This window comes from Trematomus bernacchii, unplaced genomic scaffold (genome assembly GCF_902827165.1).
Source record: "Trematomus bernacchii unplaced genomic scaffold, fTreBer1.1, whole genome shotgun sequence".
In the NCBI taxonomy this organism is placed as follows: domain Eukaryota; kingdom Metazoa; phylum Chordata; class Actinopteri; order Perciformes; family Nototheniidae; genus Trematomus; species Trematomus bernacchii.
In genome coordinates, this window is record NW_022987477.1 from 1760512 (window position 1) to 1773156 (window position 12645).

General features: G+C 41.1%; 1 protein-coding gene across 1 annotated transcript; it reads left to right on the plus strand.

Annotated features, from left to right (window-relative positions):
- Positions 1–2252: 2252 nt before the first annotated feature.
- Positions 2253–9655, plus strand: bdh1 (3-hydroxybutyrate dehydrogenase, type 1). The gene is made up of 5 exons (XM_034146264.1): positions 2253–2529; positions 4741–4851; positions 5249–5390; positions 7847–7999; positions 9034–9655. Exons 1-5 carry the CDS (start codon positions 2317–2319, stop codon positions 9498–9500), a joined length of 1086 nt encoding a protein of 361 aa, XP_034002155.1. The 5' UTR covers positions 2253–2316; the 3' UTR covers positions 9501–9655.
- Positions 9656–12645: the final 2990 nt, after the last annotated feature.

The window sequence follows — 12645 nt, forward strand, 5'->3', positions numbered from 1 at the left end:
GTGCATACCAAACATGTTCGGACACAGATTCTCTCTTAACCCTCAAATAGGCAAGCAACTGAAAATACTTTGGAAAATGTAAAGTTCTTTTTCTTATGTGACTTTCTTCCATCTTACACTCTGTGGGTGTTTCTCAATCGCGAGTACACTTGCTTGGTAGCACATGTAGGCCGAGCATCTTGCTTCAGAAGCGAGTCAAGAATACTTCCTGACATTTGAGAGTGGAACAGGCTAGCAAGTGTGCAGGTGTGCGTCATATGAGAGGCCCCGCCTTACATTTTCCGCCACAGATTTGGGGAAATTGGTCCGTGCGCAAAGCATTGTGGGGATTTTAAGACCGCGGAGTCTCCTCGTGTGCAGCCTCGAAATTTCTCCTAACGAAGTACGCCGGGCTCGGTAGATTTCCAAGTATGCTGGAGATTGGAACAGTACTTCGGCGGCACTCGATGACGTATGCTTGAAATAGTGGCTCTGCAGCAGCTTTACTCGCGATTGAGAAACACCCTGTATCTCGCCATTTAGTGTCAACATTTGTATTGAACCTATGCAACACCTGTTACACCAATTGTACACACATTGCACCACCATATTGACATTACATGCATGTTACTCACATATTTACACATGTATAAAGATGGACCTTTATTAATCCCCGTGGGGAAATTCAGTTGTACAGCAACAGGGTAAGCGTGAAAAAACAGGACCGCAAAGATTCACACATTAATAAAATCAAGAAAGAAATTAAACTAATGATAATAAAAGACTATGAAATAGGAGATGAGTAAAAATAAGAGTAAAATAACTGTCAGCATATATTTGGTCATCTAAATTATGAAGTACGGAATGAGGTAAAGTGAAAATGTACATCTGTACATATATATAGACATATCTATCAACATATTTGGTCTACTACTAATATATTAACATGGGTTGTGGAAACAGTGTATATTCATGTCCAGTGATTTCATTTGATTTCTTTTTCATTATTGACCCCTTGTTGTGCAGCCTGATGGCTACAGGCACAAAGGACTGTCCCAGGCGCTTGGTGCGTTGTTGTGGAGGGATGAGTCTGGCTGAACGTACTCATCTTCACTAGCTCTGCATGGAGTGGGTGGGAGGGGTTCTCTAGGATGCTTACGAGCTTCCTCATCGCCCTCCCCTCTACCACCTCCTCCAGATTGTCCAGTTGTACTCCCACTACAGAGCTAGCCTTCCTCACGAGCTTGTTCAGCCTGCCAGTGTCTGCATCCACAGTACACCCATGTTAGCTCTGTTACACCCATATGTACACTCGTATTGCACTGCCATCACACCTTTTTATCTGTAGAGTATAGGCCTCAAAACATAAGTATATCTGTGAGATTATACCTGTTTTATACTTTATTTGGGCAATGTGTTCTCCAGGATACAGAAACTATGCAATGAGCTGCAGGCAGAGGCTTATTCAGAGGAAAGATTAACGGTGTTTGTGCCCACTTTTAATCACATTTTGATAATTGGTAAGCATAGAGATGCTTGTATTAGCTGCAGTGCAAGATAATCTCGATAGGGGGCGCTGCAGAGTCATTTAACGTTACTATAGAAACAGGCATACACAACTGCCAGCTGTAGTTCACGACATTCCGGACACAGCTGTTTCCACGTGGCTCTTTATGCAAATTTGAACAGAATTGCATATATTTTCAAAACAAAACCAGTATAGCTTCTTCTGTCAGAGTTCAGGTTATAAATATGTATGATTTTATTTAGCAAAGGAAGCCAAAAGGCTGCTATTCTGCAGCGTACAGGAGGGAACATAATTAATGCATAAAATCATTTGTAGATGTGTTTTTAAATGATGAATACACAGACACACGTACAGGGAGTATGGAACTGCTTTAGTAAATCACATTATTTTAGTCAGATCAGACACATTATTGCTCAGTATTATGACTCAGATTGTTCCTGAGAAATGTTTCCATGCTGCGCACTTCCTGTTTGGCTCAAAATCCCATCAGTGAGACTTGTGCTTGCAAGTCTGGAATGTGTACTATTACAATGTACTATAATATTACATCACACCGCTTATTTAGCAATAGAACGCATTTCCCTAATCGTCTTTCTTGCACACAGCTTACCCTATCTTAAGCAAGTTTCCTTTTTGTGCAGCGTTAGGCATTTTCTTGCATGCTTTTAAACTTTTATTTCCAAACACATTTTCCGGGAATGTAATAACGTACCGCCGGGTGACGTCACACAGGGGGCGTGGCCTGTCTGCATACATGGACTGGACTGCTTCCTCAGAAAGTATTCATTATTAAACCTCACTGTGGAACGATGGCTCCTCTCCCTGTGCTCAGAGCGGCTCTCCTGGTCTCGTTCTCCGTGCTCCTGACGGTGCTGCTGGGCTTCGGGCTGCCGGCTCTGCTGAACACCGGGACCCGGGTGCTGGGACTACCGGAGAGCAGCGTGACCGAGTGCATCGTGGGGCTCTATTTACTTTTTGTGTTGTACATGGCGACGCCTCGGATTCCAAGAGGATTGGTGGAGGTGATGTATAGAGTTTTATTCCCAACAAGAAAATGAATGTATGTCAAGCACGGAGACCAGCCCTTAAATGAAGTACTTTTCCCACAATAGTAGTAATAATGCTCACACAGGTTTAATGATGTGAGATGTCATGGTATTGTATGTCAAAACCTTTTTTAATGTCGAAATACTAAAAGAAAGTAGTCCTGGTATGTTGAAATATATAATATAAAAAAAGACATAAGATATTGTGTGTTATCAGGGCTGCCCCTGGCCAACTTGGGGCCCTAAGCGAAATTGTGTCATGAGGCCCCCCGGGTCTGCACACAAGGGTTAGTTAAGGGGGACCTATTATGCAAACACCACTTTTTCATGTATTTTATACATAAACATGTTAAAAATTACATCTGTTAAAAACACCTTTTAAGGTGAAACAATTGTGTATATCAGTCTTATGGCTAATCACATGGTAAGCTATATCATGTGTGTTATTGAATTTCAGTTTCCAGAGTTAGAGAGAAAATGGTCTCTTTGCTAATTATCAATAGATGTATTCATTTTCATTTTTTTCAAGTGAGCGGATGCCAAGGTCAGAAGAAGTACAGAAAGGGCCTCAGGTTATAAAACAGTTAAGCCTTTGTTAGTTAAAAGTAGGGTAAAGTTTGAGAAACCGGCTCGAGATCGCTAGAATTTGAAAATACACAACTGGAGAAAATCTGCCACTTCCTTATAGAGCCCCTCCTCCAACGCGCACATGACCAATGAGGGCACGAGATAAGTTTGTGCACAGATGGAAGGCTGACAGGCAGGTAGGCCATCCAGTTACTTTAGCCGGGCCGGCTAAAATGATTGGTCGTACTTTTTACAGTACTACAGCTTCCACAGATGACATTTTTGGATTTTTTGTCAAAGCACTTAAGATATTCATTGCTATCGGGATGTTAAGAGCATTCCATGGAATATAACAAAAAGTGTATCTCGAGCCGGTTTCTCAAACTTACCTACCCCACCTTTAATTACTCCTAAAGACGTCATGAGATGATGACCTTCTGATATCTAAAAAGTATGGCATTCACAGGTGATGTCGTGTGTTAGTTAATGTAAAGAAAATGAGGGTGCGTCATTGTAGAATCTTATATATGTCTGTGTAAAACTTCTACTGGGTTGGAGCATTACTGTATGACTGCTTGTGTGCAAGGTAATGTTTCCTCGTTATTATTGATTGTTGTCAGGGCTGTGCAATTAATCGTATTTTAATCGCAATTACAATTTTGGCCTGCCACAATTACGAAAACAACATAATCGAAAAAAACAATTATTTTGCTTTGCTAGGTTGTGACTGCAACATATTTGATCTAATTTATTTTGGTCTCATTTATTTTTTATCTATCACATTTATATATGTTTAGTAGCTTGGGGAAGTGTGCTCCAAAATATTTGTTGATCTTGTTTATTTATTATTTTTACATTATTTATTTAAATGTAAATATTTCATTTATTTTTGTATTGGTTTTTCAGTTGAATTACACGTTCAGGGTAATCAACAGTTAAAAAGATACTGTTCAAATTATTATTTGTATTTGTTTTAAAGTTCAATAAATAATCGTATTTAATAATCGTGATATCAATTATTGACCAAAATAATCGTGATTATGATTTTTGCCATAATCGCACAGCCCTAATTGTTGTACCACGAAATAATAATTGATCAACTATATCTGTGTTTGTGTTTCATTCTCTTCCTGTGCTAAATTGCCACAACATTTGTTTTAAACATTCATACCAGCTGTTGTGACCTACTGAAATCACATCAACTCTTAAGTCCAACAGTTGCTCAGTTACAATCTTTTCAATAAAAACAGTCCACTTCATCAGGCAGGAAAGGTCCAATATGTACAATGGCAATTTGACTCTGAAATTCATTAATTTCTAAGTTATAATATTCTGTTGTGATATGTCTACAACGTTTGTGTTTTCGAGATTATACCCATTCTCCAGTATGTCTTTTTTCACAGATCAAACCAAAATTACAATATAATATGCCTAAAATATGTAACAGTAATACAGTTCAGAGCATAGAAATTGTTTCCTCGTGAGTAGTTTCTTTTTATTACATGATATACCTTTGATACCAATTTGACTTCAGTGTTCATTTAGTCTTTTTGAATATCTTTATATACCTCTTGTAGGGAAAATAACATAAGCCTTTTTATATTGTGTCCCTCTCTGCAGGTGAAGGGGAGAGCTGTGTTTGTCACAGGCTGTGATAGTGGATTCGGTCGTGCTCTTTCAAAACATCTGCACAAGCTTGGCTTCACAGTATATGCTGGATGTTTGCTTAAGGTACAAGGTTCAAGGTTTTTTATTTTTTATACAAACACAGTGTTAGTGATGGGAATTCTGGCTCTTTTTACATCCTTTGTACTGAAGTATTCAAAAGTAAAAATTACATTTTTAATATAAATGATTTGCTGTGGCCAATTGTTTTCATTGCATTTACAGACCCTTACTCTCTGATACCACCCCATGAACTCACTGACTTGCTTGTAGAACCACGCTACAGATAGCGTAACCATTGTCTGTCGGTGGGCTGTTGTCCACAAAGTTTCTGATGTGAAGAAGTTCCTCTCTGATATATTGTATAGCAGAGTTGGTGCGGTCGGCTTGCATGTTAAAACCAGGTTAAAAGCAAGCGGCAAAAAGTAAATAAACACAAAAAAAAAACATTGTTTCTCTGCAGGACGAAGGAGGAGAGGGTGCAAAGGAACTGGAGGAGTTTCATTCTGATCGCATGAAGGTAGTCCAGCTGAATGTCTGCAGTGAGGAGCAGGTGAACCAGGCTGTGGAATACATCAGAGAGAACCTGGAGGACGCAGACAGAGGTACTGGAAATCATTCAATAAGTCCTCTTTTTAAAGGTCTCCTATTATACTGTTTTACATCAATATATTATAGGTCTCAGATCTATCCAGAACCTGTCTCTGATTGGCTGAAACACCAAACAGATCATTGCAGCATCCCATAATCCCCTCTGTTTCAGCCCTGTTTCCAAAGTGCTGATTCTCTGTCTGTTACTTTAGATGAAAATAAGAAGCCCCTCCCCACGCCCCTCTGAGAGAGATTTGGTTACAAAGAACTCAATGGTGCTCTAGGAGGAGATTCAGGTGATAAGGTGGGGGGGGGGGGGGGGGTTACCTTGGTTGGTGATTGGCTAATGGTTACACAAGACAAAACATCGTTATGACATCATAAAGTGGCCAAAATCTGATCAGCTCATTTTCAGACAGGTTTTTATATAAATGGATCAGGACAAAAAGAGAGAGAATCTTTGTTACTGAAACTTTCAGAGTCTCTTTCCACAGAGGGGACACATGTTGATGTAGAAGAGACATGAAGAAGAGGGGACACATGTTGATGTAGAAGAGACATAGAGAAGAGGGGACACATGTTGATGAAGAAGAGACATGAAGAAGAGGGGACACATGTTGATGTAGAAGAGACATGAAGAAGAGGGGACACATGCTGATGTAGAAGAGACATGAAGAAGAGGGGACACATGTTGATGTAGAAGAGACATGAAGAAGAGGGGACACATGTTGATGTAGAAGAGACATGAAGAAGAGGGGACACATGTTGATGTAGAAGAGACATGAAGAAGAGGGGACACATGTTGATGTAGAGGAGACATGAAGAAGAGGGGACACATGATGATGTAGAAGAGACATGAAGAAGAGGGGACACATGCTGATGTAGAAGAGACATGAGGAAGAGGGGACACATGTTGATGAAGAAGAGACATGAAGAAGAGGGGACACATGTTGATGTAGAAGAGACATGAAGAAGAGGGGACACATGTTGATGTAGAAGAGACATGAAGAAGAGGGGACACATGTTGATGTAGAAGAGACATGAAGAAGAGGGGACACATGTTGATGTAGAAGAGACATGAAGAAGAGGGGACACATGTTGATGTAGAAGAGACATGAAGAAGAGGGGACACAAGTTGATGTAGAAGAGACATGAAGAAGAGGGGACACATGTTGATGTAGAAGAGACATGAAGAAGAGGGGACACATGTTGATGTAGAAGAGACATGAAGAAGAGGGGACACATGTTGATGTAGAAGAGACATGAAGAAGAGGGGACACATGTTGATGTAGAAGAGACATGAAGAAGAGGGGACACATGTTGATGTAGAAGAGACATGAAGAAGAGGGGACACATGTTGATGTAGAAGAGACATGAAGAAGAGGGGACACATGTTGATGTAGAAGAGACATGAAGAAGAGGGGACACATGTTGATGTAGAAGAGACATGAAGAAGAGGGGACACAAGTTGATGTAGAAGAGACATGAAGAAGAGGGGACACATGTTGATGTAGAAGAGACATGAAGAAGAGGGGACACATGTTGATGAAGAAGAGACATGAAGAAGAGGGGACACATGTTGATGTAGAAGAGACATGAAGAAGAGGGGACACATGTTGATGAAGAAGAGACATGAAGAAGAGGGGACACATGTTGATGTAGAAGAGACATGAAGAAGAGGGGACACATGTTGATGTAGAAGAGACATGAAGAAGAGGGGACACATGTTGATGTAGAAGAGACATGAAGAAGAGGGGACACATGTTGATGTAGAAGAGACATGAAGAAGAGGGGACACATGTTGATGTAGAAGAGACATGAAGAAGAGGGGACACAAGTTGATGTAGAAGAGACATGAAGAAGAGGGGACACATGTTGATGTAGAAGAGACATGAAGAAGAGGGGACACATGTTGATGTAGAAGAGACATGAAGAAGAGGGGACACATGTTGATGTAGAAGAGACATGAAGAAGAGGGGACACATGTTGATGTAGAAGAGACATGAAGAAGAGGGGACACATGTTGATGTAGAAGAGACATGAAGAAGAGGGGACACATGTTGATGTAGAAGAGACATGAAGAAGAGGGGACACAAGTTGATGTAGAAGAGACATGAAGAAGAGGGGACACATGTTGATGTAGAAGAGACATGAAGAAGAGGGGACACATGTTGATGTAGAAGAGACATGAAGAAGAGGGGACACATGTTGATGTAGAAGAGACATGAAGAAGAGGGGACACATGTTGATGTAGAAGAGACATGAAGAAGAGGGGACACATGTTGATGTAGAAGAGACATGAAGAAGAGGGGACACATGTTGATGTAGAAGAGACATGAAGAAGAGGGGACACATGTTGATGTAGAAGAGACATGAAGAAGAGGGGACACATGTTGATGTAGAAGAGACATGAACAAGTGGATTATAGGTGACCTTTAAATCCTCTTTAACGCCCTGTCTCCTGATCCAGGTCTGTGGGCTGTGGTTAACAACGCTGGTGTGTCAACATTTGGAGAAGTCGAGTTCATCTCCATGGACACCTACAGGAAGGTGTCAGAGGTCAACCTGTGGGGCTCCATCAGGGTCACCAAGGCTGTTCTGCCGCTGATCCGCAAGGCCAAAGGTCAGGGGAAATAACATCAGAGTGTATGGCACATTAACATGAGTTGTAATACTGTCCAAAATGTTTGTTTAGCTGCCAACCAAACCATTTTCTCTATGAAGGATTATAAGCATTCTTAGAATTCCCCTTGGAAAGTAAACGGTGCGTAAATTGTGTCCCGTGATTTCTGTGAGAAATTAAGCCTGAGATGGAAAACAAAATGTTAAATATGTTCTGCTTCGAGATGTCCCGCCTTAGCCTATCACCTACAATGCGTTGGAGCAATAGCACTTAATATGGCTAACACAGTGCTTCAATTAAGTATGAATGTTGTTGTTTGTATGTTGTCTTCTCCTGAATGTTGTACGTCTCGTTTGTTTTTTTGATGGCACCTTAAAAAAAGGCTCTACTCATCTTATTGTACCTGTATAAGGACAATAAAGGATTCTATTCTATTCTATTCCAACACAGAATACAAACACATAAAGAAAATTGACTGGATAAAACAGTGAATGAGAAGAACTCCAATATTATAATGTAGAAACCAATGAATGCTAGTCTTCTGTGTTTTGAATGTCTAAGACTTTAATTAGTACGGAAACAGTGATGTATTAAAGTAGAGCATAGTCCCAGGAGATGTTGTTAAAAATGTCTTCTGACAGTTGAACTGAATGCTTAACAAGCTACGAGGTTTGAAGTTGCACTATTTTACATAATCTTATTACTGGTGGTGCTGCGTTCAGTTGTTTCATCATTCAGAGAAACATCCAGAAAGACATCCTGAGTGTTTCTGTATCTCCTTTTTCTCGTAATTGTGTCTCAACAGTGATCGTGTTGTGTTAAATACTTATTCTCCCACAGTGTATGTAACTCAAAATGGGGTCAAAGTGACTGATTTTGATAGCGCAGGTCACATACAGTATACTATAAGTGGTACACATACATAGTAATGACATAGTAAACACTTATAATCATGGAGTACTTTTGCTCGCTATGGGATCACTTTAAAAACAAGATTGTTTGTTCCCCACATATATACACTTTCCCCTCTTCAGGTCGAGTTGTGAACATCTCCAGCATGATGGGGAGGATGGGGGGCGCCTTGAGTTCTCCGTACTGCATTTCCAAATACGGCGTGGAGGCCTTTTCCGATTGCCTTCGCTACGAGATGAAGACCTGGGGGGTGAAAGTGTCCATCGTGGAGCCGGGGAACTTCATGCCGGCCACGAGCATCATGAGCCGAGAGAGCATGGCCAACACGGCCGACAAGCTGTGGAGCGAGGCGCCGGCGCACGTGCAGGAGGATTATGGGAAAGCTCGATTTGAGATGGTCATGGCTCACGTGCGCTCGAACACCAACAACGGTCAGAAGGACATGTCTCCGGTTCTGGAGGACATCACTGACGCCATTATGTCCAAACGCCCGTACACTCGGTACCACCCGATGGAGCCGCACTGGTGGATCAGAGTCCAGCTGATGACACATCTGCCGGCCGCCATGTCCGACTTCCTGTACCTCTAGAAGCTGTCAACAACACAGACTCTCAAGAGGGCTCTCTGCACTTTAAACATTCACTGATCAAGCCTTAAAGGTCCCCTCTTATACTGTTTTTCATCAATATATTACAGGTCTCAGATATATACAGAACCTGTCTCTGATTGGCTGAAACACCAAACAGATCATTGCAGCATTACCCATAATCCCCTCTGTTTCAGCCCTGTTTCCAAAGTGCTGATTCTCTGTCTGTTACTTGAGATGAAAATAAGGAGCCCCTCCCCACGCCCCTCTGAGAGAGATTTGGTTAAAAAGAACACATTGGTGCTCTAGGAGGACATTCAGGTGATCAGGTGGGGGGGGGGGGGGTTACCTTGGTTGCTGATTAGAGTTGCGAAATTCCGGGAATTTTCAAAGATGGAAACTTTCCATGGGAATTAACGGGAATTTTCAAAATTGAAGGTTGGCTCTTCATAGGGAACTTAAATATAGTTGGGGAAAGTATATTTTAGCATAATCTTGACTAAAACAAACAGATGTCATTCAAGTACACTTCAATATCCATGCATTACATTACATGTTAGACGCTTTTATCCAAAGCGACTTACATACTCAGTACTGTGGGCAATCCCCACAGGAGCCATTTGGGGTGAAGTGTCTCAGGGACACAACGACATGCTGACTGCAGTGGGGTTTGAACCTGTGCTCCCCTGATCCGAACACCAATGCACTAGTCCACTGCGCCACACGCCACATGCCACAGCACACTGCTTACTGCATGGCTATTGAGACCACACAAAGGTTCGCAACAGGCTCACAAATGTGAGAGTGGAAAAACTGGTTGGCAAACCTAAGGCTCTTTGAGCCATCCTCAACAAGGCTGAACAGTGACACTGAAGAGGAAGACTCAGTGTGTTGAGGCCCAGGAAGAGCCCGTTGACTGAAAGGGTTTAGCCAAAATGCAGAGGATTGCTTGAAGGAAGATGTGCATGTTTAATGGGACTGTTTGGAGGGAGAGGGGCTCTTTTCATTTCACATTTTGAATGGAAGTTTGTGGGGATTTTTGGATGGGGGGTGCATTTTTGTTCATTTTTTAATGAGTGGGGTTGGGGGGGATGAGTAATATTTAACTCAACATTCCTGTTTTCGTTCAATTAAACATAATTGTTCAATAAAATAATTAAAACTTGTTCTGTTCTACTTAAAAAAGAATAAATAAATAAAATCTGGAAACTTTCCGGAAATTTACCAGAAATGTTCCGCCCCTTTGCAACCCTATTGCTGATTGGCTAATGGTTACACAAGTCAAACAATCGTTGTGACATAAAGTGGCCAAAATCTGATCAGCTCATGTTCAGACAGGTTTTTATAAAAATGGATCAGGACAAAGAGAGAGAGAATCTTTGTTCCTGAAACTTTCAGAGTCTCTTTACACAGAGGGGACACATGTTGATGAAGAAGAGACATGAAGAAGAGGGGACACATGTTGATGTAGAAGAGACATGAAGAAGAGGGGACACATGTTGATGTAGAAGAGACATGAAGAAGAGGGGACACATGTTGATGTAGAAGAGACATGAAGAAGAGGGGACACATGTTGATGTAGAAGAGACATGAAGAAGAGGGGACACATGTTGATGTAGAAGAGACATGAAGAAGAGGGGACACATGTTGATGTAGAAGAGACATGAAGAAGAGGGGACACATGTTGATGTAGAAGAGACATGAGAAGAGGGGACACATGTTGATGTAGAAGAGACATGAAGAAGAGGGGACACATGTTGATGTAGAAGAGACATGAAGAAGAGGGGACACATGTTGATGAAGAAGAGACATGAAGAAGAGGGGACACATGTTGATGTAGAAGAGACATGAAGAAGAGGATTTTGCATAATAGGTGACCTTTAACTTTTTAACTGTTAGTCAATTAATATTCTCTGCTTTATAAGATTTATAACTATGTATAAAAGTATACGCTCTATCAAATGAGATCCAAATTAAACAGATTTTTGTCAACAAGTCGTGTTTTGGTCACTTCTGTCGCCATATTCAGATGTTAAATACATGTTTCAGGCTTGAAAAGACAGTGACAATGTGAACAGTCTGAAAATAACTCTGGCTAAAAATGTCAGCAAACTTTAAAGGCCTTTTTCTCGTAATTGTGTCTCGACAGTGATCATGTTATGTTACAGTGTATGTAACTCAAAATGGGGTCAAAGTGACTGATTTTGATAGCGCAGGTCACACACAGTATACTATAAGTGGTACACATACATAGTAATGACATAGTAAACACTTGTAATCATGGAGTACTTTTGCTCGCTGTGGGATCACTTTAAAAACAAGATTGTTTGTTCCCCACATATATACACTTGTAATGTTTTTGCTTTATTCTCTGAAATGGGGACTGAAGCTGAAGGTTCCTGCTGCTCTCTTGTGTTTCGGGTCAGATACTGTAAGACCAGGCGGGGGGGGGGGGGGTTTTGGCTCGAATCAGCCCAAAGTTACGTAACAACAACACAGGCCTACTTTGTCTCTAAATAGGCCTGAGATCCTGGGACATCGAGGGGGATTTATGAGATTCATGAGCGACGTTTATCATAATGGAAAAGTATTTGCATCCAATGTGAATGATAAGAGGAATTTATCTTGAAATGATGTCATGGTCTTCTAAAGAGTGATTTGGAATAGGGGACTAAAATCATGGTTAAAAGGTTTTTTTTTTTGTATTGGCCTGGGTGGTGTTGGGAGGTGTAATGACACACGTGGCCACCAGATGGCGCACATGCAACACACAAAACCACAGCTGTGAAAAGTCCCCGTTTAAACTGCAATATTATCACATCATAGCGACGGGAACAAAGGAAACCCACCCAGTTTTTAGAAAGTTCGGCTAGTTTGCACAACTTCTTTTTTTATGTATCCAATAAACACACCTTTAGGAAAGAAGGGAAGTTAAAGGGGCCCTATTCTGCTCATTTTCAGATTCACATTTGTTTGTTTTTGCTCCCAATGTTCACATTTGAGCTTCTGCAGACCATTTACATGCACATAAACCTATATAAACACACTACAGGAAAGGAAAAACCCCAAAAAGCAGAATAGGGCCCCTTTAAGGAAAAGTGGATATACCAACATTTAACAATTCACAACAGATCAAAACAAGACATGA

What these genes read in the sequence shown, in the direction of transcription:
- bdh1 (XM_034146264.1), top strand. Translation starts at nt 2,317, where the DNA reads ATGGCTCCTCTCCCTGTGCTCAGAGCGGCTCTCCTGGTCTCGTTCTCC. An exon ending in TTCCAAGAGGATTGGTGGAG is followed by an intron (nt 2,530 to 4,740) that starts GTGATGTATAGA and finishes CCCTCTCTGCAG; the next exon opens with GTGAAGGGGAGAGCTGTGTT. An exon ending in GCTGATCCGCAAGGCCAAAG is followed by an intron (nt 8,000 to 9,033) that starts GTCAGGGGAAAT and finishes TCCCCTCTTCAG; the next exon opens with GTCGAGTTGTGAACATCTCC.